Raw genomic sequence first — 25,438 nt, 5'->3', positions numbered from 1 at the left:
TAATGGGAGACTTTTCTTCTCCCATGCTGGACCACACATTCCTCAATCTATAGCGGCCCATCTGGCTTTCCATGTGCAAGATGACCATGACCCACCAAATCTCTCCAACCAGCACTTCTTCACCATCAGTATCCAGTCTGCAGATAGGCTGAGTCCTCAGTTGTATCCAGGAACTCCCCTAGAAATGACTGTGCAAGGATACCAGCTCACTTGCTTCCAGAAGAAATTCCTCCAATACGTTGACCAGAATTCAGATGACCAGAACCTGTGGTACACCCTACTGACACCACCAACTGACACTGACAGCAACCACCAAGTCCAGGCTGGAGAAATTGTGCTCACTGATTCACCAAATAGACCCATTACTCATTTCACCCAGGCCCAGGTCAACCATCAAAAAATTGCTTATCAACCCCCCCCAGAAGAACCTGGGCATTGTACCTCGGGTTGTGCGATTCAGCTACCAGGTAGAAGATGCTGCAGGCAATGGTGTGCCAGGGACATTCACATTATTCCTGCAGCCTTTGAACAACCAGCCACCAAAAGTCATCAACAGGGGCTTTGCTGTCTTCCAGGGAGGCGGCTTTATTCTCAGCAGCAGTGAACTTGATGTTACAGACCCCGACACAGATGTTGATCAAATTTTCTTCATTTTAGTCTGGGGTCCCCAGCATAGACACTTGCAGTACTTTAAAAAATATATGGTTTCAGGGGACTCTTTCATGCTAGCTGATATTATTGATGGGAACATCTCTTATCAGCATAGCAGAGATCAAACTACCAGTGACATCTTCTACCTGGAGGTAAGTGATGGGGTGCACCATATACCCATCACTGTCTGGATTTCTGTGCAGCCCATAGTGGCTGATGAAAGTCCCAGGGTCTCTATCACAGGATCTCCAATATTGGCTATTTCCATAGATGTGCTTGAGAATGCAGCTACTGGGATCACCATGGATGTTAATCGTGGCAGAGAGGACACAAAGGATTTAATGCTGTCTTTTATTGTGGAGGACAAGCCTAAATTGGGCACTATCCTGGTGAATGGTCTTCCTGCAGAAAAATTCACCCAAGAGGACCTCATTGGTGGGGCAGTAACCTATGTCCACACTGGAGGTGAAGTTGGCTTCCAAAAGGTACATGATGCTTTCAGCCTCATCCTTGACAAAGATTCTTATCACTGGTCCATGGGGGACAACGTACTGGAGAGGGTACTAGTGCAAGTGTCAGTGCTGCCAGTGGACAACACGGCCCCCGAGGTCTTGGTGGGAGAGTCCTTCATTGTGTATGAAGGTGGGAAGAGCCTCTTGACCACACAACATCTCAACGTTGAAGATGTGGACACTCCCGAAGATGAAATCCTTTGCACTCTAACTGGTCAGCCATCCTCTGGCTACCTGGAAAACTCAGCACCAGCTCCTGGTTCAGAAGTGTCACGGGTTGGCTGCCCCATCAGTGCCTTCTCCTTCAAGGATGTCCAAGTCGGGTGCATCAATTACGTACAGAGTATCCACAAGGGGGTAGAACCAGAAACAGATCATTTCTCCTTTTATTGCTCTGATGGCATCAACTTCTGCCCAGATGTCCTCCTCCCTCTGACCATCTTGCCCACCAATGACGAGCAGCCCGAACTTTTCACCCATGAGTTTGTTGTATTCGAGGGGATGAGCCGGGTCATAGACACCCCACTGCTCAACGGAGTAGATGCCGACCTCCCACCAGATAAGCTCCATTTTCGACTCACCGTCCTCCCCCAGCATGGACAAATCATACAGCAGCTGGCCACAGGCAGCAAGCCCATCCACAGCTTTACCTTGCAGGAGATCCAGGAGGCCTCCTCCATCGCCTATGAACACGATGACTCAGAGAGCACAGAGGACAGCTTTGAGGTCTGGCTGAGTGACGGCAGGCACACCACTCACAAAAAGGTACCCATCATTGTAATTTTGGTAGATGATGAGGCCCCTCAGCTGACTATCAATGATGGGCTAGAAGTGGAAACTGGACACGCTGAGATCATCACAAACCGCATGCTCAAAGCCATAGATCTTGACTCAGACAACAAGAGTCTCACTTTTGTTCTCCATTCTGAGCCTCAACGGGGGCTCCTACAACGACTGAGGAAGCCAAGAGGGGAAGTGAGGAACAACCTCACCGTGGGAATGAATTTCACCCAGGATGAAATTGACAGAGAACTTATCTGTTATACCCACACAGGCCAGGAGGGGGCTGTTGATCTTCTCAAATTTGATGTGACTGATGGAGTTAACCCTTTGAGGGAGCGCTATTTCTATATCACCATTGGCAACTCAAACAGCATCCCCCCGAGGCTGTCATCAAAAGGCTCACCTTGACAGAAGATGGCAGAGTGACCCTCACCACTGAACTGTTTAATATCAGTGATATCCACAGCCCTAGTGAGCAACTTCACTATAACATCACACAAGCTCCTAGCATGGGCTACTTGGAAAGCTCGGACCAGCACGGGGAGCCCATGGCTTCTTTTACTCATGTTCAACTGGCTGGCAACAAGATATCCTATGTCCGCATTTCAAAGGATGAGATAAAGATGGACCACTTTGAGCTTAGAGTGACTGGCGGGCACAGCTCTGTGTTCAGAATCTTCAGGATATTCATCACAGATGGGGACAATAAGAAACCCACCTTGACCATCCGAACACTGGCACTGCAAAGAGGGGACAGCACAGAGGTCACTCCTTTCCAGTTGGCAGTGGAAGATGAGGACACTCCAGATGATTTTATTATTTTTACCATCACCCAGGCCCCCATCCATGGCAGGATTCTGTATAATGGCAGTCATCCTGTGACCACTTTCACCAAGAAGGACCTGACTGAGAACCTGATTCTCTACTGTCACGGTGGTAGTGAGACAGCTGATGACAGTCTCTCCTTCACTGTGACTGATGGCACTCACACTGGGTTCTATGTCTTCCCAGACACTGCCCTGGAGATGCAGGCACCTCAGATAATGTGGATCCAGATAAGTCCCCCTGGCAACTGGCTCCCACAGATTGCCATTAACAGGGGAGTCACAGCCTTGAAGGTCCTTCACACTGGACACCTGGGTTTCCTCATTACTAACAAGTATCTACAAGCAGACAATCAGGATGGTCCCCACAGACTCCTGAAGTATAAAGTGACCAGAGCACCCGAGCATGGCTACATTGTCAATGCTGGCACTGGAAACAAGAGTGCCCACATGTTCACACAAGGTGAGTCACACTCTTCCCTGATGTCTCTGTCTCTCTCCCCCAGTGGGTTAGAGATCTCAGTGTTCTCTAAAATGGTCCTTCTTCAACCATTCATTAGAAGAGCCACTTAACAGAAACTCAGAAATATTTAATGGACTGTAATTACACCTTCAAACAACAAAACACAGAAGCTTGGGCTTTGGAAATATCATAAGATTACATTTATTTTGATAACATCCTTCAAAGTTTAAGAATGACATACCTAAGAATCATTGTCATGGTTTGTTAGTCTAGATTTTTAAGATAATCGTTGTTATCTAGAGTTGCGATATAAGTGATTACATCACACATTTTAGTGTGCTATTCAAAAGTAATTTCTGAAGGTGGAAGTGGTGGCTCACTCCTGTACTTCCAGGACTTGGAAGGCTGAGACAGTAGGATTGCAGGTTTGATGCCAGTTTGGAACACATAAATACCAGGCCAGACTAGGCTATAGTGTAAGATCCCATAGGAAAAATGGTAATTTATTTATCAAAAGTACATGGAACTAAGTTAGTCTTAAGTGTAAAAAGGACTGTGTTTTACATTTTATTTTTCTTTTAAATTTGAGGTTAGTACAGTGCTGAACTAGAAGAGGAAGTCCCTGCTTTTCCAGGTTGTGCGGCACCAGAGGTCCTTTGGCTGCTCTTTACTGTTTCTTTAAGTAGCTGTAGTCAAAAGTTTACTCCAGTCCCGCCTGGCTCCATGGACCCTCAGATGCTTATAAAATAATCATTCAGAGGCTTATATTAGTTACTGCCTAGCTCTTACACTTAAATTAACCCATAATTCTTATTTATGTTTAGCCACATGACTTGGTACCTTTTCTCAGTTCTGCCTTGGCATTTTGCTTCCTCTGTGTCTGGCTAGCAACTCCTGACTCAGCCTTCCTCTTCCCAGCATTCTCCTTGTCTGCTCATCCCACCTATACTTCCTGCCTGGCTACTGGCCAATCAGCATTTTATTTATCAACCAATCAGAGCAGCACACATTCACAGCATACAGAATGACATTCCACAGCAAGTAGCTTTACTTATGAGATGTAAAGAGATGCATGCAATATCTTACCCTCAATATACCTTGGTGTCAGAGCAGAGGGTATTTGTCTTGGTTACTTTTCTATTGCTGTGAAGAGACACCATGACCAAGACAACTTATAAAAGAAAGTTTATTGAGGCTTACAGTTTTAGAGTGTGAGTCTATATGTCAGGGAGCATGGCAACCAGAAAGTAAACATCGTGCTAGATCCATAGTTGAGAGCTTACATCTGATCCACAGCACAAAGCAAAGAGAGAGCCAACTGTGAATGGCATACCCTAGAGACACACCTTCTCCAAAGAGGCCACACCTCCTAATCCTTCACAAACAGTTCCACCAACTGCAGACCAAGCATTCAAACATGTGAGTCTATGGAGGAGAAATGCTCTCATTCAAATCATCACAGTATTTAAAAACCAGCTTGGTTATATTTTCAGATTGCTTCTAAAGCCAGTGGCATCACATACAGCTCTATAAGAATTGTTTGTTTAAATAAATTCCACTTGGGTGCAAATTGTCATTAAAATACTAGTAGTTACTAATATAAAAAACAATCACAGACCTAAGGAACAAGTTCTTTAAAGGAAAGGGTTATAGACAAGAAGAAAACACAGTGGCTTATTCTCATTTTCTTTTTCTCCAGATGTAATCTTTATGGTTATTTAAACTAATTTTGTGGCAAATACTTAACAAGTACTGGTCATTATGGCTCTGTGAAGATTGTATTGACCTGGATCGTCACAGACTGGCAGGATGCTATAAAACACATACAGCCAGAATGTCCCCAGGATGCATGACGTATTCAGGAACACGTGTTCACAGCAGCACTGCAAAATGTTCCTTGACTTTTTCCTTTCTAACTTTAAAAAACAGATCTGTAGGCCAGCAAGATGGCTCAGTAGGTAGTGGTGCTCGCAGCCAAGGCTGACGACCTGAGTTCAGTCCTCGGGACCCATGTGGTGGGACGAGAAAACAGACTCCTGCAAGTTGTCCTAGGACTTCTACTCATTTGCCATAGCACACACAGACACACTCGTGCACACACACACACATTAAAGAAATGAATAAGTGTAAATAAAAACTCAAGGCCCTCCACCTCTATTTAAAATGTTGTTACCTTTTCCACAGCGTATAAACACTGAAGTTGCCAACACCCCTTTCCCGTTGTACAGAAGTGACTCAGTGTGGTGTTTGCTCTTGTTTAAAGCTGACATTGATGAGCTGCGGGTCCACTACATCCTGAGCAAGGGCAGCAGAGCGACGGAGGACTCCTTCTGCTTCTCTGTTGAAGCCAGCGGTGAGTCTAGTAAAGCCCTGGAACGCAGCAAGGTGAGCGAGCGAGTGTCAGTGCGAACTGCACACGATGGCGTCACAATCAGTGACGTCACACACCGAGCCGTTAAATGAACCCTTGGCTTTTTCTCTGTTCCTACGCTCAGTGCTTCTTGACAACGCACTGTTTTATTAAGCAAACTTTTTATTCCTCAGTCTTCCGAAGGGAGTGTTGACATTTAGCACAAAAAAAAAAAATAAAAAAAAAAAAGGATGACTGAGTGGCAAGCCAGCTTTTAAGAGGAGAAAACAACCAGGGGTTTGACGAATGTGACAGGAAATGCAGTGAGTGATTTCCTGACATGGTGGTTCTCATGGCTGAATCCTCACAACTTTAGGAGATTCTGAGACCCGCGGTAATGGTGTCTATCAGACTGGCACTGCATAGAAAGGCTCTCTTTAGATTTGATCAGCATTTCCAGCTACAGAGTGAGTTTTGTGGCTTCCTAACATTAGACTTTAATCTTCTCAGGGACTGATGGGGTGCATCAGTGCAGCATACATTTTGCATGTGTCAGACAGCTACACACACACACACGCATGCACGCACGCACGCACGCACGCACGCACGCGTGCCAGTACTATTACTGGGATTTTGATGTTCTTAGATGGGGAAGAAAATGGACGTACTGACATAGAGGAAAGCTCCCTGTTTCTGCTGCTCCTGAGTCTATCCACAGTACCTTCGAAGTCACAAGCAGGAAGCAGCCAGTTAACAGAAGACATTTAATTTGCCCAGCAAGGGACAGGCTAATCACGTGTTCAGAAGGAAGACCATTTCAAGGTATGACAGGATAAGAGCGGAAATTATGTCCATGTGCTGCTTACCACTCAATAACCTCTCTCAGTGGAAATCATTACTCACCCCCAGCAAGTAACATCTGTCCCCTGCCTGAATCGTGTGTCATCAGTCAAGGACCGATTTACTACAAAGGCATTCTGTATGAGAGGCTGGAGGGTAAACTTGCCCCAGGCAACCTTGAACAAGGTTCTTTGGCCCCATTCTCATTCATTCCCCATTGATGTAAAGATGGTCTTCATATCTAACTCAAAGGACTGTGTATTTTTGGTTTTTTGTTTGTTTTAGTTTGGTTTTTGATTGTTTGAGACAGGGTTTCTCTGTGTAGCTCTGACTGTCCTGGATCTCGCTCTGTAGACCAGGCTGGCCCCGGACTCACAGAGATCTGCCTGTCTCTGCCTCCCCAGTGCTGGGATTAAAGGCGTACGCCACCACTGCCAGCTACATGGACATTGCATAGTTGATATTTTGCCTTATGCTTTTAAAAAGCAGATGTCCTCTAATTCTGGCGCTGTGATTTGTAGGCAGCACCAGAAACAAGATAATTCTATGAAGATTCTGATGGAGGGTTGTTTGTTTGTTTGTTTGTTTGTTTGTTTGAGACAGGGTTTCTCTGTGTAGCTTTGGCGCCTTTCCTGGAACTTGCTCTGTAGCCCAGGCTGGCCTCAAACTCACAGAGATCCACCTGTCTCTGCCTCCCAAGTGCTAGGACTAAAGGCATGTGCGCCACCACCGCCCAGCTGAGTGTTTCTTATTTGCAGGCAGCACTTGTATGAATCAGGACTTGTAATCCCTGTAAGCTCAACAGGAAATGGCACAAGGCTGTCTCAGGACGAAAACACTGGGGCTGAAGAACTCATTCAAGGTCAGAGTCTTAATAATTCAGTGAGACAGAATCCAAACCCTGGTTCCAATGCTAAGACTCTAACGTGCCAGAGATCCACAAAGCTGAGACCACGAAAGAGGACAGAGAACAGGTTCAAGGTGCCCTTCCTTGGCCAACAAAGAAACACCTTACAGGTTAAAGCCACAAGAACAACCAAGTGAAGACACTGAAACAGCTGGGGCTGTAGTCACAGCTAGAGCTTAAAACATCTGTGTATAGCCATAAGCTAATTACATAGTCATGTGTCCTTTTTATTTTCAATAGATTGTGCCCTTGCCTGCTGAGTACCAAGCATAGAGCTAAGGTCCGTCTATTGGTGATTCTAACAGCTGATAAAGAGTTCCCTTTAAACACTGTTTATCTGATAGTTTCAAAAAAAATTTATTCTATGTCTCCACAGGAGCCAACTTAATCTTTTATTCCCCTTTAAAATATTCCTGCTCTGGGCTGGAGGAAGGGCTCGGTGGTTAAAACATGTATTGCTCTTGCAGAGGACCTGAGTTCAGTTCCCAACACTCACATCAGGCAGCTTACAACTGCCTGGAACTCCAGCTTCAGGGAACCCACACTTCTCTCACCTCATTAGACACACACACTGACACATACACATCCACATAAATAAATAATAAAAAGATTTTTAAATTCCCACTTTGAAAAAGTTCCAGGAGCTGGAGAGATGATGGCTCAGTGGTTAAGAACACTGACTGCTCTTCCAGAGGACCTGGGTTCAATTCCCAGCTCCTCCATGGTGGTTCACAGCTGCCTATGACACCAGTTTCAGGGGACCCAACACCCTCACACAGAGATACATGAAAGCAAAACACCAATTCACGTAAAATGAAAATAAATATATTATTTTTAAAAACTTGAAATGGAAAGTTGAATAAAAATTATGATCTGAATTGTTAATAATTTTCTTTCCCAACACACTAATAGAAGGTATTACTTCCTGCCATTTCAGCAGTTTGGGGTGGGTAAGTGTCTGGTGATACACTTTCCACCATACACTGAGGGAGAAGGGTTATAAGAGATCTGGGATCACTCTTCTTGAAGGAAAGAATTCGGTTGAGAGACACAGCCAGATTAAGTATTTATTTAGCAAAGCAGAGCAAAGTGAGCACTTGTGGGCCCTGGCCCCCAACTGTGAGTGGCTGCTGCCTTGCTTGCCGACCTTGACCAGATGTCCTCCCTATTCAGATTCCCTGCCGATTTCCTTCTCACCTAACATTCTACCGGAGGTTCTTTGTTCCTGTATCCTGCATTTGGTGTAAACAGCTTAGATGCAAAAATGTAGAACATTCAGTAGCAAACTTCTGCCCTCTGGGATCCGCCATTGTGCTGTAAGCCTGTATTTAAGGTTTCTTCCCTCTTTCAATAAACGGCATTCAGCTGGCACTCGGCTTTCAGCCGTGGCGAATGACTCGCTGTCTCTTGTCTCTATTTTTTAATCCGCAGCCCCTCGCTCGGACATGGTGAACGGGTGACGGTGATGCGGGCATTACCGTTACAAATGGAGGCCCCGCTGGGATTCTACCAAGACGTTACCGAGATCTGAGAAAGAAGGGACGAGCTGACGGACACCCAAGAAGGCTGGCCAGCATTTTAAGGAAAAAAGGTACGGGTGAATTGTATTGAAATGGGTGCAGCTAGCTCACAGTCGATCCTCGAGGAACAGTTAATTGGACTGTTGAGGCAGCAAGGCACTATCATTAAGAGCAAGACAGCTAAAGATTTTATTCAAATCCTCCAGAATGTTAGTCCTTGGTTTCTGGTCTCCGGAGGATTTAATATACCAGATTGGGAACAGGTCAAGGTTGACTTACAAAAATATTTGCATAAAGAAGGGCCTGATTCCGTATCCTTAGCTACTTTTTCTTTGTGGCGCTTGGTTAAAGATGCATTGCTTAGTGATGATATTGAAGTCCAACAACATTTAACTGAAGCTAAAGCTGTGTTGGAGGAGTCTCAGATAGAGGAGGCTCTCAGATCCCTTCAAACTTCCGATGTTTCTGACTCAGCAGAGTCGTCTTCTGATTCTGCAGAGTCATCTTCAGAGGGTGATGATATAAAAGTTAGATCAGAAAAGGATGCTAGATGCCTAAGAGAGAAATCACAGAAGATTTCTCGCAAGGATAGACCTCCAACCCATAACCTTGACTTTTGCAACACGGAGGTCTTTCCTTCCTCACCCATAGAGGGGTTAACAGGGGGAGTTGCTTACCCGGTTATAGAGACTCAAAATGCTCAAGGACAGAGGCAAAGGGAACACAATCCTCTAGATTTTAAAAGCATTAAACAGCTTAAGGAAGCGGTAATGTCATATGGGCCTCATGCTCCTTTTACCACCGCTATACTTGAATCTTTTTCTGCCTTAAATTGTACCCCTAGCGATTGGATGCAGTTGTGTCACGCTGCTCTCTCTGGGGGGGATTATTTAATATGGAGAAGTGAGTTCCAAGAGCATTGTCAAACTACAGCTAATAGAAATGCTGCTGCAGGCTTCCCGGCTCGTAATCTTGAGATGCTCACGGGTACAGGGCAGTATGCCACTTTACAAGCACAGATTTTGTATGATCCTGCCGTTTATGCACAGATTAGTGTAGCCGCTACCAGAGCATGGAAAGGGCTGCCTAATAAAGCTGCTGGTGAACAACTATCTAAAGTCATTCAAGGGCCATCAGAACCATTTGCAGAATTTGTAGATCGCCTGCTTCAATTAGCAGGGAGAGTATTTGGGGATGTTGATCAAGCCATGCCCATAGTAAAGCAACTGGCCTTTGAAAATGCCAATAAGTATTGCAAGGAGGCCATTAGACCTCATAAAAATAAGAGCTTAAATGATTATCTTAAACTATGTAGAGATATAGATGGGCATCACATCATGGGACAGGTAATGGCTTCAGCCATAAGGGGGAATAATTCTGGAGGAACCCGCCCAAAAACCTGTTTTGGATGCGGCCAGCAAGGTCATGTTAAGAAAAATTGTCCTGGAGCCCAAGCAATGGCAAAGACACTGGGACTTTGCCCGAGATGTAAAAAGGGCCATCACTGGAGTAATGGGTGCCGATCTAAGGTTGATGCTCAGGGAAATATGTTACCGCCATCGGGAAACGGGCAGCGGGGTCCGCTCCGGACCCCCCGAAGCCAGGTGTACGGAGCCCTGGATACACCTGTCCCGACCCCAGTTTCCCACCATCCCATCCAGTTCATTCCTCAAAGGAATCCCTTTCTGTCCAAGACCTTATCAGAGGCACCCCCGGGAGCACAGGATTGGACCTCTGCTCCTCCGCCAGAGCAGTATTAACACCTCAGATGGGCCCCCAGGCTCTCAGTACTGGAGTCATGGGCCCACTACTTGCAGGGTCCTTAGGCCTGATTCTGGGCAGGAGCAGTGCTCTCATGCACGGTATTAGAGTAATTCCAGGAGTGACAGATGAAGACTCTGAGGGAGAAATCAGAATCATGGTTGAGGCTGGTAAGGGGTGACAGTTATTCTCCAGGGTGCTCGCATAGCACAACTGCTTTTGATGCCCCGCTTTCATACTAACAATCCTTTCTTAAACACATAGAGGTGAGGGTGCATTTGGCTCTATGGGCCCTCTAGCCTGCTGGGTTTCCACCTTAGAACAAAGACCCATGCTAAATTTAAAGGTTAATGATCACAATTTTCGGGGTCTTTTAGATACTGGTGCTGACACTTCAGTTATTTCTTTAAAACTTTGGCCCGAAGCTTGGCCCCTTAAAAATTCTACCTCTAATCTTCAAGGTATCGGTACAGCTCAGACGCCATTGCAGAGCAGGCTACTTTTAAATTGGAAGGATGAGGAAGGTCATGCGGGAACTTTTCAACCCTTTGTGCTACCTGACATTCCAGTGAACTTGTGGGGACGGGATGTGTTAGATGGTATGGGAGCTGTGCTCACTACACAGCCTGTACAACAGATGCTCAAGACTCAGGGCTACTGCCCGGGCAGAGGCTTAGGGAAAATGTTGCAAGGAGACCCACTCCCTGTGATAGACAAAAGCTGTGTCACTAGAGGTCCTGGGGATACTAGAGGATTAGGGTCTTTTCCATAGGGGTCACTGCGCAGCAGCCTTCGATTATACAACCAATAAAAATCACTTGGAAAAGTGATGACCCTGTATGGGTGGAGCAGTGGCCCCTTACTAAAGAAAAATTGGAGGCTGCGAACACATTAGTTAAGGAACAGTTAGATGCTGGACATATCATTCCTTCCACTTCACCTTGGAACTCACCTATATTTGTTATTAAAAAGAAGTCAGGAAAATGGAGGCTATTACAGAATCTTAGAGCTGTAAATAAAACCATGCTTCTCATGGGAGCAACACAGCCTGGCTTGCCTGCCCCTGTGGCAATTCCTAAACATTGGCATTTAATTGTGGTTGACTTGAGGGATTGTTTCTTCACCATTCCTTTGCATTCCGAGGACAGTCCTCGCTTTGCTTTTAGTGTTCCTTCAAAAAATCTTAGAGAACCTTATCAGAGATATCAGTGGGTGGTATTGCCTCAAGGAATGGCCAATAGTCCTACTATATGTCAAATTTATGTGTCTTTGGCCCTAGCTCCAGTTCGAAAAGCTTTTCCAGATGTTTATATAATTCACTACATGGATGATATATTAATGGCTGCTAAAGATAGAAAACTTGTTTTTGATGCCTTTTCTAATTTACAAGAAGTTCTTAGCCTGGCTAATTTACAGATTGTCCCAGAAAAGGTGCAGGTATCTTTTCCCTATCATTATTTAGGTCATGAATTGCTACGCACGGGCATACGTCCACAAAAGATTACTCTGCGTACGGATCAGCTACGCACGCTTAATGATTTCCAAACCTTTCTGGGAGATATTCAATGGCTTCGGTCCACTTTAAAAATTCCAACAGGACAGCTTCGCCCTTTGTATGACGTCTTAAAGGGCAACCCTGACCCTTTATCTCCCCGTAAATTAACAGCTGAAGGACGTATAGCCTTACAACGAGTGCAAGAGGCCCTGGAACAGGCTCACGTGCAGTATATAGATCTTTCTTCTCCCTTATTGTATTTAATATTTTGCTTTGCTCATTCACCTACTGGAGTGTTTTGGCAAACAGGTCCTATTCTATGGGTACATTCCCCAACTTCTCCAGCAAAAACCATTACTCCTTATCCACAGGCTGTTGCTCAGATTATATTTAAGGGAATCAAGATCAGTGTTCAAACTTTTGGTAAGGAGCCAGATATTGTGGTGACCCCATACACCCAGTCTCAAATAGCATGGTTGCAAGCTAATGATAATGATTGGACCATATTGACATGCTCCATGCAGGGTCGGTTTGATACTCACTACCCCTCCAATGATGTGTGTCATTTTTTTAAATTACATCCTGTTATATTTCCCAAGATAGTACAGATGACTCCTATTCCTCAGGCCCGTGTAGTATTTACTGATGGCACTTCATGTGGTTTTGCTGTGGTAGTTTCTGGTAACATAGTAAAGAGAATGAAAGTCCAGCGCACTTCTGCCCAGATGGCAGAGGTACAGGTGCTGTTGCTTGCTTTACAGATGTTTTCTGATGAGAGTGTAAATATTTATACTGATAGTCAATATGTGACACATGCCATTATGCCTTTAGAGACAACAGCCTACATACCGTCCATTTCTCCCATTCATGAATATTTATTGCAAGTGCAAGGACTAATATGGTCCCGCTCACATAACCTTTATGTGGGCCATATTAGAGCTCACACTCAATTGCCTGGACCTCTAGTGAAGGTAATCAGAGGGCTGATGCCATTACTCGTATGGCTGTCACATTAGTTTGTTCTGCCTTTGATAAGGCTACTCAGTTGCATCAACGGTATCATCTTAATGCTGGATCTCTTCGTCATCATACAGGCATAACCCGGGAACAAGCCATCCAGATAGTTAAATCATGTCCTATTTGTGTTGAATTTTTACCTGTTCCTCATTTGGGAGTTAATCCCCGAGGACTTTTACCTAATCATGTGTGGCAGATGGACGTCACACACGTGCCTTCCTTTGGAAAACTACAATATGTCCATGTGTCTATTGATACATATTCTTCTCTAATTTTTGCTTCTGCTCATTCAGGGGAAAAGGTTAAGAATGTAAAGAATCATTGCCTTCATGCTTTTGCTTACATGGGAGTGCCAAAATGCATAAAGACTGATAATGGTCCCGCCTACAGCAGTACGGGATTTTCAAAATTCTGCCAAGACTTTTCTATTGTTAATAAGACTGGTATTCCTTATAATCCTCAAGGACAGGCTATAGTAGAACGCTGCCATCGTACCTTAAAAACATATATTTCTAAAGTAAAAAGGGGGGAGCTAGGGGCTCATCTCTCCTCTCCACATTCTATTCTTTCCCTTGTTTTATATATTTTAAATTTTTTATCGGTGGATTCTGCTGGAGTATCCGCCGCAGATAAGCACTGGAGGGCTCCTGTTGCAAATCATCCTCTGGTATGATGGAAGGATCTTTCTACTGGCACTTGGAGGGGACCCGATCCGGTGTTGGTGTGGGCCCGGGGATCTGTTTGTGTCTTTCCGCAGGACAATGAAGTTCTTCTTTGGGTCCCTGAGCGCTGTGTGCGCCCTGTGGCTGCTGCTGAATCCCGACATGGCAGAGACCTATTGGGCCTTCGTAAAAAACTCTCCCCTTCTGATGCCAATGGGGATTGAGAGCCCAATACGGCCAGCCTTGGCAAGCATTAACGTAAGGCTAGGAACTGTAGCCATGTGGCTGGATTCTTCAGAAGGTAATGTATGGTAACTTTTTTCAAAAATGTTGAGAATGTGTCACACCTTGGAGATTAAGGATAACTCTGAAGGTCACTGACCTCTATTTGTTAACAGCAACATGCCAGCTAAGCCTTTTCACATTTTGCAACCCTCTTCAAGCTGGTGTAGTACCTACTTTTCAGGAATGGCTCTGTGCAACATTTATTGGCCTCCTGAAATTCATCTAGCCTTTTTGAAGATACCTTAAATTTGTGAGCCTGAATGTAGCCATTAATGAGACCATTAGTTCTGCTCCTTGTTTGCTGTTTTTGTTTTTGTTTTCTTTATGGTTCTTAGTTGTTCTTTTGCAGACCTGCCAGCCTAAGTAGTGCTGGGATCAAGAAAAATGGGCCTTGGTGGTTCGTGTTCCTGGAGCTGCGTCCATGCCAGTGGACCATGGCAGTTAGACACAGATGATGCTCACATGCTCCAGAAGAGACTGACATCGCTGTTGCCGTTGTTGCTGTTATAGCAGTGGTGGCCACTGCTGCTATTGCTTCTGGGATGGCTATTTCATAATTGGGTTCTACAGCTAGCACAATGGAGACCCTGGCAGCAAAAGTAGCTACCACAGTTAGTTAATCTTTTATTTTATTGGGCACTATAAATTTAATTCTACATTTATACATTTAAATTGGCTTTGAAAGTTGTAAAAGTTATTTAAAACTCAAGTTTCATTTGCTTATAGGATACCACCTTACAAGGACTCCAATTTGCAGTAAGGCTCATTTAAGAAGGGAATGGCTCAGTTGCCTTTAGCCTCCTGGCTATGGGTGGGTTAGGACTTCTGTTGGTCTTTTCTGTGTCGCACAGATTGCAAGCCCAGCACCACTTTGAGATCTTTGGCAGCAGTCACTCTACAGCTCACGTGGTTGAGTCTGTATGATGATGAGTATTCAGAGACGGGTAATGCTTGGGGGGCGGTCATCAACCTAAGACAGAGCATTTGTGTGGCCTGGGCAGGTGTCTCTATGACGGGTAAGGTGACCTGCTGACGTCCCACGCAACCTAAGTCAGAAGCTCATTTTTTTTAGTAAAAAGGGGGGACCTGTGGGCCCTGGCCCCCCACTGTGAGTGGCTGCCGCCTTGCTTGCCGACCTTGACCAGATGTCCTCCCTATTCAGATTCCCTGCCGGTTTCCTTCTCACCTAACATTCTACCGGAGGTTCTTTGTTCCTGTATCCTGCATTTGGTGTAAACAGCTTAGATGCAAAAATGTAGAACATTCAGTAGCAAACTTCTGCCCTCCGGGATCCGCCATTGTGCTGTAAGCCTGTATTTAAGGTTTCTTCCCTCTTTCAATAAACGGCATTCGGCTGGCACTCGGCTTTCAGCCGTGGCGAATGACTCGCTGTCTCTTGTCTCTATTTTTTAATCCGCAGCCCCTCGCTCGGACATGGTGAACGGGTGACGGTGATGCGGGCATTACCGTTACAAGCACTCTGAATAAAGATTGGAGTAGGCTTCCCACAAAGGGAAAAGCTGCCCATTGTATTCTGCACTGTGAGTTTTTAAGAATGTTTTATAATGATTCTCACCTCTGTGACTCCACCCAGCTTGTCGTATCTGTTAGAAGCGGGCGCAGGAGGAAGGGGAAGGATTGATGGGCCAGTCTGGGCTTAAGCGCTGGCTGCTGAGCTGGTCACCTTGCCTGTGCAATTCTCGGTTTCACAATCAGCTACGCCTTTTTCTTTTGCTCTGTTACAGCTTAGTGAAGTAACAGACATCAAAACGTAGTGGGAGGCCCGGGATATGTCAGTCGCCCAATGAGCATAAGTGGGCCTCTCACGTAGTTGTAAATATAATGATATCTGGATAGTGCTTAACTAGCAATTTAATGAAAAAAATGATAATAAGACTAATTTGTGTGTTCCAACATTTTCTAGTTTAAAGAACTTCAAGTCGGGCCATTCCAGTGCAAACTCTCAGTCTGCTCTTTTTAATTATAGATTTATTTATGTGTGTGTATGCATGTGCCTACTGAATACATGTGTAGCTAGAGTTTTCTCCAGTCCTGCCTGGCCCACGGTCAGGACAAATCTCTCTCACCCGCCAGTCCTGAAGCCACTTAGACCCAACCGAGTAAACACACAGAGACTTATATTGCTTACAAACTGTATGACCGCGGCAGGCTTCTTGTTACCTAGTTCTTATATCTTAAATCAACCCATTTCTATTAATCTATAAGTTGCCATGTGGCTCATGGCTTACCGGTATCTTAACATCTTCTCATGGCGGCGGCTGGCAGCGTCTCTCTGACTCAGCCTTCCACTTCCCAGAATTCTCCTCTCTCCTTGTCCCGCCTATACTTCCTGCCTGGCTACTGGCCAATCAGTGTTTTATTTATTAATCAATCAGAGCAACACATTGAACATACAGAACATCCCACAGCATATATGTGCACCACATGCATGCAGGTACCCAGAGAGGCAGGAAGAGGGTGTCAGCTCCCTGGAACTGGACGTACAGAGAGTTGCAAGCTGCTTAATACGGGTGCTTGGAACCAAACCCAAGTCCTGGAACAGAAAGTGCTCTTAACCTCTGAGCCATCTCTCTAGTCCCAAGATTGGGGGAGAGGGTATTTCTTGTTTGTTTGACTCTGAAAACTGAACTTAAGGCCTGTCTTAGTCAGTGTCCTATTGCTGTCAAGAGACACCATGACCATAGCAACTCTTAAAAGAAGAAGCATTTAACTGGGCTGGCTTACAGTTCAGAGGTTTAGTCCATTATCATCATGGTGAGGAGCACGCCGACAAGCGGGTGGCATGGCTGGAGAAGTAGCTAAGTTTTCTACATCCAGATCTGCTGGCAGCAGGAAGAAAGAAAGACTCAGGGCTTGGCACGGCCTTTTGAGACCTCAAAGTCCACCCCCAGTGACACACTTCCTCCAACAAGGCCACACCTCCTAATCCTTTCAAATAGTGTCACTCTCTGGTGACCAAGCACTCAGATCTATGAGCCTATGGGAACCATTCTCATCCAAATCTCTACAGAGCCTTACACTAACCAGGCAAGCACTCTACCACTGAGCTATATTCCCAGCCCTCAGCCTTCTTTTTAATATTGAGGTAAGCTTTGTTATATTCAAGATTGCCAAGAAAGCCACCAGTGGAACAGAGAATACACTTCAGAGTTCTCTAATTCTGAACTATGTCAATTAAACATATGTCAAATAAACATTTATCTTCCTCTCCCTACATCATTATACTCGGGGAGGGGTGTGTGTGTGTGTGTGTGTGTGTGTGTGTGTGTGTGTGTGTGAACTTAGGGGAAGAGAATGGAAAAGGTTCAAGAAAGGGTAGCCACAAAAGGCTGGAGGAAGGAAATGGAAGGAAGAGTGATATAATTCTATTTCAACTAAAATCATATCTGAAAAAATTCAAAATCATAATACAGTGGTGAGATAAATGTTTCATGTTTCTATGGCTCCTTGTCAAATCAAAAGAAGCATAACTGTAATAAGACTACATGTAAAAAATTCCATGGCCCTTGATGTCATAATAAATCTACATTTATGAATGTGAAAGGAGGTTCACACTGTGTCATTAAATAAAAGTGGCCAAGTACAAAGCAGTGTGTAATGACATAAAGAAAATTTCGCGAGCGTGTGTCTCTCTATGTGTGTATGGTGTCTGTGTGTCTCTGCAGAGGGGAGGTAGGGTTAGTGTTATGTGTCTGTGTGTACATTTGTGTGTGTGTGTGTGGTGTAGGAACAGAAAGAGGGAGGAATGGGGGTGCAACATATGTGGTGTGTGTCTGTGTTTGTGGGAGGTATTTCTGTGTGTATATGTTGGGGATGGGGTTGTACCTATGTGTGTGGGGATAGGTGTAGGGAGGAGTATATATGTGTATGGTGTGTGTCTGCATGTGAGCGTAGTATTGGGGTATGGAAAGGAAGGGGATGGGGTATTTGGTGTGTGTGTGTGTGTGTAGGGAAGTAGGAAGTGTGTGTATGTGTGTGTAGTGTCTGTGTGTGTATGTGTGTTGAAGCAGAGGAAATTTCTACAGTATATACATTGATAGTAAAAATTAGCTTATAATAGCAATAGTGGATCATAAATTTTTTATTGCTTTTTACTTTTTTATATTTTCTTGTGTAAATGCTTTACAGAGGTCACTCCTATTATTAGGAAAAAGCAATTTCTGTTTTAAAAAGAGAATGCATGAATGCACCACAGCCAAGTTGGTTCAATAACATTGATTAACAGAACTAAGCACATTATTCTTCAGAAATAGCCCTTTAACAATACAGTGGGCGCCGGGCGGTGGTGGCGCACGCCTTTAATCCCAGCACTCGGGAGGCAGAGCCAGGCGGATCTCTGTGAGTTCGAGGCCAGCCTGGGCTACCAAGTGAGTCCCAGGAAAGGCGCAAAGTTGCACAGAGAAACCCTGTCTCGAAAAACAAAAAACAAAAAACAAAACAAAACAAAAAAAACAATACAGTGGGCTCAGGAACCCAAGCAATAAGGAATCAGAGTAATGTCTTCTTCAGCAGGAAAAATTACACGTGTCACCAGCTCTACCTTTATACAGTGAGACGTGCACTCCTTTCGTTACTAAAATTAATTTTTAATTATTAATTTCTAAAAGCAACAACAGAAGGTCAGCGTGAGTATCTAGGAACCTAAGAAAACTTTGGTGCAAGAAAATGAACATACTTTAACAAAGAATTAATGGGAGAAACGCTTTTCAAAGAAAGAGAAATATTATACATGATTTTCTTGCCCATTAAAGGAAGACTCCTTCTGGTCAAGAAAATAGAATCTCTGTAGGTGGAGATGGAGTCCCAGCACTCCAGGTGGACAGGGTCAGTAACCTGGCTAAGGACCTCAGGTAGGCAGAGTCACCTTAAGCCATATCAAAGAGGCGGAAAGAATAGTCAATCCTTAATGAGAGAACACACTTTCCTTCCCAGAATCCCCAGCCCCAGCAGACCTTGGAGGAGCCACAAGGTGTTTGCCTGAGTCTTGACTCCTGACTCAGAAAGTCGTAACTGTTCCCTGGTCTTCTCCTCTGTCTTCTCTTTGGGGTGGTGGTCAGAACCCAAGCGTTCTTCGGGTGCTTTGAACTACTCCACTTTTTCTCTTTATAAAGTGCCCCTCCTTGCATGTGGCTACCTGGCCACCAAGCTGCTGGCCTTTGGGCCAGCTTACACAAAAGAATGGCTCTTTTTTTTTTTTTTTTTTACTTCTCTTCTCCAAGCTGAGATTTACAGCTTGCCTGCCATGGAGTTTTTCTTTTAAATGCTAACAAAATTTTTCTCAAACTCCAAAACAAGTAAATGATTTTCCTTTAATACTTTTTATTAGTAAGGAACACCTTGTGGTGGTATTTTACTTGTACTGAAATGTGATTTTAATTGTATGTTAATAAATAAAGTTGTCTGGGGGTCAGAGCTATTAGAGTCATAGCAAGTGCATGGCGGCGGTGGCGCACGCCTTTAAGGACCTGGAGGGCGGTACATTCAGGCAGTGACGAGGCAGTCACATGTTTGGGTTTACAACCAATGAGAAGGCAGAACAGGAAGACTTTAAAGACAGACACACAGGAAGTAGGTCCTTTTCGGAGAGCTCTCTTGGCTGGAGAGGATCCCTGAATCAGGAAGGGTGAGGCTCTTAGCTCTGACCTCTTGGCTTTCTTCTCTGAATTGGCTCTGTGTTTCTTATTTTATAAGACCGTTGGTTACATCTACATTTGGCGCCCAACGTGACAAGAATCCATTAAAAACTGCCTAACTTGGCTTGGCGGCAGGTCCGGTCTCCCGCCAGGGCGGCCGGCAGGTCTGGTCTCCCGCCAGGGCGGCCGGCAGGTCCCGTTTTCCGCCAGGGCGGCCGGCTCCCTAGCCCGGGCCCAGGTCGGCTTGGCCTCAGGCCGGACTAACTTTGAGCTACTTGCTTACAGCCGGTGCTACAGACAATTCAGGCCTGCCCTGCCAAACAGGGCCCCTGCCTGTAAAGCCAACACACGTGGTTGGAGCTTAAGGTAGCCAGAGCCAAGGCTTGACTAGGCTCAAGCGGGAACACGTGGCTGGATTCAAGTTCTTAGGCAGAACTTGTGGCTACGGTTCTTGCGTGCTCTCTCTCTCTCTCTCTCTCTCTCTCTCTCTCTGGATTCACACCTCGGAACAAACAAGACAAACAAGGAAAGGCAGGTTACAAATCAGAAAATTTAAGTAAAGTGGTTCAAAGTCCTTATAATTCAGTTCAAAAATCAGAATTGTATGCTATTCTGTTGGTATTAATGGATTTTTCAGAACCTCTCAACATAGTAACTGACTCTCAGTATGCTGAAAGAGTAGTATTACATATTGAAACTGCAGAATTTATCCCTGATGCTTCAGAATTAACTTCACTATTTATTCAATTACAAGATACAATCAGGAAAAGGAGTCATCCTTTATATATAACTCACATTCGATCCCATACTGGTCTGCCAGGCCCTCTAGCACAAGGAAATGATGAGATTGATAAATTATTGATAGGAAATGTGCTGGAGGCCTCAGAATTTCATAAAAAACATCATGTCAATAGTAAAGGTTTAAAAAAGGATTTTTCCATAACCTGGCAACAAGCCAAAGAAATAGTAAAGAAATGTCCTACTTGTTCCTTCTACAATCAAACGCCATTACCAGCTGGATGTAACCCAAAAGGTACTCAGAGGAATGAAATCTGGCAGATGGACGTGTTTCACTTTGCAGAATTTGGAAAACTGAAATATGTACACCACACTATCGATACTTATTCAGGATTTCAGTGGGCAACTGCTTTGAGTTCTGAAAAAGCTGATTCTGTAATCACTCATTTGCTCGAAGTTATGGCCATCATGGGTATACCTGCACAAATCAAAACTGATAATGCTCCATCATATGTCTCTGTTAAAATGAAACAGTTTTTTGCTTATTACAATATAAAGCATATTACAGGCATACCACATAATCCTACAGGTCAAGCAGTTATAGAAAGATCAAACAGAACTCTAAAGGATATGCTAAATAAACAGAAAGGGTAACAAAAACCCCCAGAAACAGACTTCATAATGCTCTATTAACTTTGAATTTTCTTAATGCCAATGAGAAAGGAACAACAGCTGCAGAGAGACATTGGATAATAGAAAAAACTACAGAATTAAATCAGCCTATATACTTTAAGGATGTGCTGACCTCAGAATGGAAACCAGGGTATGTGTTACGTTGGGGACGAGGTTTTGCTTTTGTTTCTACAGGAGAAGATAAGTTGTGGGTACCATCAAAATTGATAAAGGTTCGATTTGAACAAGAGAAACCTCTTAATTAGAGGAGGTGATAGTTCTTCAACCAGCATGAACATCCAATTTAAACTAACTTATACCAGTAACACATGTCTTTTCATTTAATCAGATAATAACTTGCCAAAAAGGGACATCCCCAAAATTAGTCTTGGGGAAAGGTTTTTGTTTTTGTCTTTTAGGAGAATGAAGGTTAAGGAATCTGAAGAACACTGGACAAATGAGACAACTGAGAAAAGGGACAAATCATCTATCCCAGGAAACAGAGTGAAACGGCGTATGGGTATATATTATATAAAAAATTTTATGTCTTCCTAAATGTTTGTTTCTGCTTTTCTCTAAAAATTTAACACTATTGGTCTTCTAATAGTCCCAGTTCAATTAAAATTTAAAGCTGACTTTAGAGTTGGAGAATGGCTCTCTCCTTCTTTAAACTCAAGCATGTTGTTAAAAGGAAAATGCAAACCCCCTGTATCATGCCAGAATAAAAGAGCCATCTTCTGCTATGGGACAGGAGAAAAGCCAAATTAACTAAGGGACTATTCTATTACTAATCTCAACTCTTTGATTCTATTCTGATTCTTTAAAACTTTTCTTAAAGTATAAATTTTATATCAATTTACAAGATTAATATATAGATATATAGATATATATACATTTTAACCTTTGTTAAGATATGAATGGTCATATAGAGTATTAATTAATTCTAGAAAAAAGGCTTCAATTAGCTGCATATATATGTCTTTGTGTTCGAGTCTCTTATCAGTTTTCTGCAGGAAATCACGGCCAGGCCTAACATCAACTGAAGTCTCCAGGAAGAAGTTGGGGCCCCACAACAACAACAATTCCACGTGGACAATAATAACATCATTAAGCTGACAAACATCATCTACAGATCAGCTTTGAACTATAAGGTGCTCATAGCAATTTTGAGATGACTAGCTGAGATGATCCAGTCTCAAAGACTACTTGAATAAGGACTTGAGATAAACCCTGAACTTTGGCATTATACACAGACTGGATAATGAAGGATATGGTTACCTTTCCTAGAATTTGACAATTAACCTAAATTTTTTCTTTTAGGATAAAGATAACTTCGCCCATACCCAGCAGGAAGCAATTTTAAGAATACGACGCCCACATTCCCAAAGAGGTGGTGTGGGGCAGGTGGTTTTTTGGTCTTTTTAATGGGTTTTGGGTCTGGGATAATTTTCATTGTTTAGGGGAGTTGGTTACAAGTTGTTGTCAAGGGTTAGGAAAAAGGCTAAGCAAAGGAGATTAGATTTAAGGTTCTTGTTTAAAAAAAAAAAAAGAGAAAGAAGAAGAAAAAGACAATTACTAGTTTTAAATACTTTACATTGGATTGGATTGTTTTATATTGTATACAAATTATATATATTGAAATTGATATTGTTAGAAAATGCTATATGTATATTTCTAATTGTACTTATACTGTTCATTTAACAATGCAATTTTCTGATCCTTGAATGTTATTATTACCAACTATTAGGATATAAAGAAATGAAAGTTAGTAGTTAGACATTACAATAGAACTTGTAGTCATATTAGATATGTTTTAAAAATTGAGCAGATATATTTTAGACAGGTCATCTTCAAACCCTTCAGAGATCTACAGAATATGGCATTTAAAATGTTTTAATAACTTAGAAAATTTTTCTTTTTTGTTATGATTATGAGACATGTCGGCTCCTGGCAGTACCAATCTACTTCAGGGAAAATATGGGAATTGAAGAAACTGTGTATGGAGTTAACTTTCATTGTGGCAAAAGTTAGCCACTGGACAACAAAGTATCCTTGAATCAACTGCTGACAAAATGGACAGACAGGACATGAAACAAAGGACTACTGATTCTTGCCAAAACAAGTGTGGTTATGGCTTTATCAAAAGGCATCTTCTGAGGCCAGGACAATATGGCACCATCCCTGAAATGGCCTTCGCAATTCGGAAAAGGTACAGTGCCCTTTTCTTCGAAGGCAGCTGAATAGGCAGTGGGCCGATGGCTTCTGATGTGCAATGAAACAGCAGCTGAAACAGTTATTCTTGAAGAGTAACTAAGCTCACGCCTCACAATAGTAAACTGGCATTTGACAGAGGGATGTGGAGAAGAACGGGATGCTGAGATGAAGCCATATATACACAGCCAAGAAGAATGGACAGCTGAATTAAAAAACCAACAACAATTTCCAGAATTTAAAATCCTGAATCATGGCATGACACTAGTGGAATTCAGGTGTTTCTGGTACATGGACTGCTCTCACCCAATGTGAGGTTGAACTGTTGACCTTGTGTACATCCTACTTCACAAATGAGTCTGTCAGATATGCTAAGCCTATAGGCTGAAGATGATGCCCCAACACTGAGGAGAAACCTCAGGTGACTGTCCAGGCAGCTGGCTGTTTCTGTCAACTCACAAATTTTTTGGAAGTTGCTTGCATGCACTTTCTGTTTTTATTTTTGTTAGCTAATATTATTTCCTTCTTGGGTCTCTGAGGGAGTTGAAGATTAGGTAGTTATAGTTGAAGGTTAGTTAGTTATAGTTGAAGATTAATTAGGATAGAAAGTGAATTAGATACATTTTGGACTTAACAAAATAGGATAGATAATGAAATTATTTTCTCTGAATTTGTCAAATACAAATGGACTAGACATTGTTTAGACATTTATTACTTGTATATATTGTATATAGTCATTGTACTTTTGTATATAGTTTTTCTTTTGTTAGTTATAACCTTTTTCTTTTTTTTCCTTTTTATTAAAATAGAAAAGGGGAAATGTGGTGGTATTTTACTTGTACTGAAATGTGATTTTAATTGTATGTTAATAAATAAAGTTGTCTGGGGGTCAGAGCTATTAGAGTCATAGCAAGTGCATGGCGGCGGTGGCGCACGCCTTTAAGGACCTGGAGGGCGGTACATTCAGGCAGTGACGAGGCAGTCACATGTTTGGGTTTACAACCAATGAGAAGGCAGAACAGGAAGACTTTAAAGACAGACACACAGGAAGTAGGTCCTTTTCGGAGAGCTCTCTTGGCTGGAGAGGATCCCTGAATCAGGAAGGGTGAGGCTCTTAGCTCTGACCTCTTGGCTTTCTTCTCTGAATTGGCTCTGTGTTTCTTATTTTATAAGACCGTTGGTTACATCTACAACACCTACTGCTTTAGGGGGGCATGACGCTTACATGCCCTTATTGTGAACCCCTTGTTTTCCCTTTTCAGTTTTTAAATATCCTGGTTACAGTACACATCAGCTGAGGAGCACGCTACTCCTCGAGAAGAGAGCTTAGTTCTTGAAAGTCAAAGCTGTTCTCATTTTGCCTCATTAAGCAAACTCCCAAGTCACTTCAGGGTCAAGCACAGTGTCACAGACCCATACCCCAACACTCAGAGGCCTCGAACCAGACCAACAGCACATTGCACAACGAACGTTTGCAAGTAAAGCTGTTTGGACAACGGGGTGTGCTCCGAGACACAGCGCAGCTCCCAATGCCACCACGATGAACAAATGTGCAACGAAGGGGCGGGGAAACAGAGGAGAGGAGGGGTTGTTTTTATTTTTATTTTTATTTCGGGGGGAGGCTACAATGGTGGAGGGCAGACATGGAAGGACTGAGAACTGAGTGGGATTGGGGTGCATGATGTGAAATGCCCAAAGAATCAGTAAAAAATTATGTTAAAATAAAAAATACAGATTCAATTATTAAATTAGACTTCACATGACAAACCACTTTTTATATTTGACTACTACAGTGTTTATAAAGTTTAGTTTGTTCATTTTAGAAGTAAAAGTCTCCGAAACAGAATTGTTTGTGATGTTTTCTTTAAAAGCTGAGAATGCTATTGGCCTGGTAGGTGCAGCAGTAGGCCCCAGCTACTTGGGGGATAAAGCAGAGTGCCACTTAGAGTCAGGAGTTCCAGGCCTGGCTGGGTAATACAGGGAGACCCCATTTAGAAAAAGTAAGAATGTAAGAATATTAGAAAACTCCACCAAACAACTAAATCCTACAAAAGAGAGGCTGAATTCCCTCAGAGACTGGCTAAGTAAGATGT

General features: G+C 43.4%; 1 protein-coding gene across 1 annotated transcript in view; it reads left to right on the top strand.

The window, feature by feature from the left end:
- Positions 1-25,438, top strand: part of Frem3 (FRAS1 related extracellular matrix 3) — an 83,991-nt gene that overhangs the window by 2,368 nt on the left and 56,185 nt on the right. Inside the window, 4 exon segments of the mRNA XM_052729057.1 lie at positions 3-412; positions 414-2,319; positions 2,322-3,233; positions 5,497-5,586. Of these exon segments, the coding sequence (XP_052585017.1) occupies positions 3-412; positions 414-2,319; positions 2,322-3,233; positions 5,497-5,586 (3,318 nt within the window).

The sequence above is a fragment of the Peromyscus californicus genome, unplaced genomic scaffold, assembly GCF_007827085.1.
Source record: "Peromyscus californicus insignis strain IS unplaced genomic scaffold, ASM782708v3 Scaffold_8__1_contigs__length_139910024, whole genome shotgun sequence".
NCBI classification, from domain to species: domain Eukaryota; kingdom Metazoa; phylum Chordata; class Mammalia; order Rodentia; family Cricetidae; genus Peromyscus; species Peromyscus californicus.
Note: the sequence above shows the minus strand (reverse complement) of the source record. Positions and strands in the feature narration are given on the sequence as shown.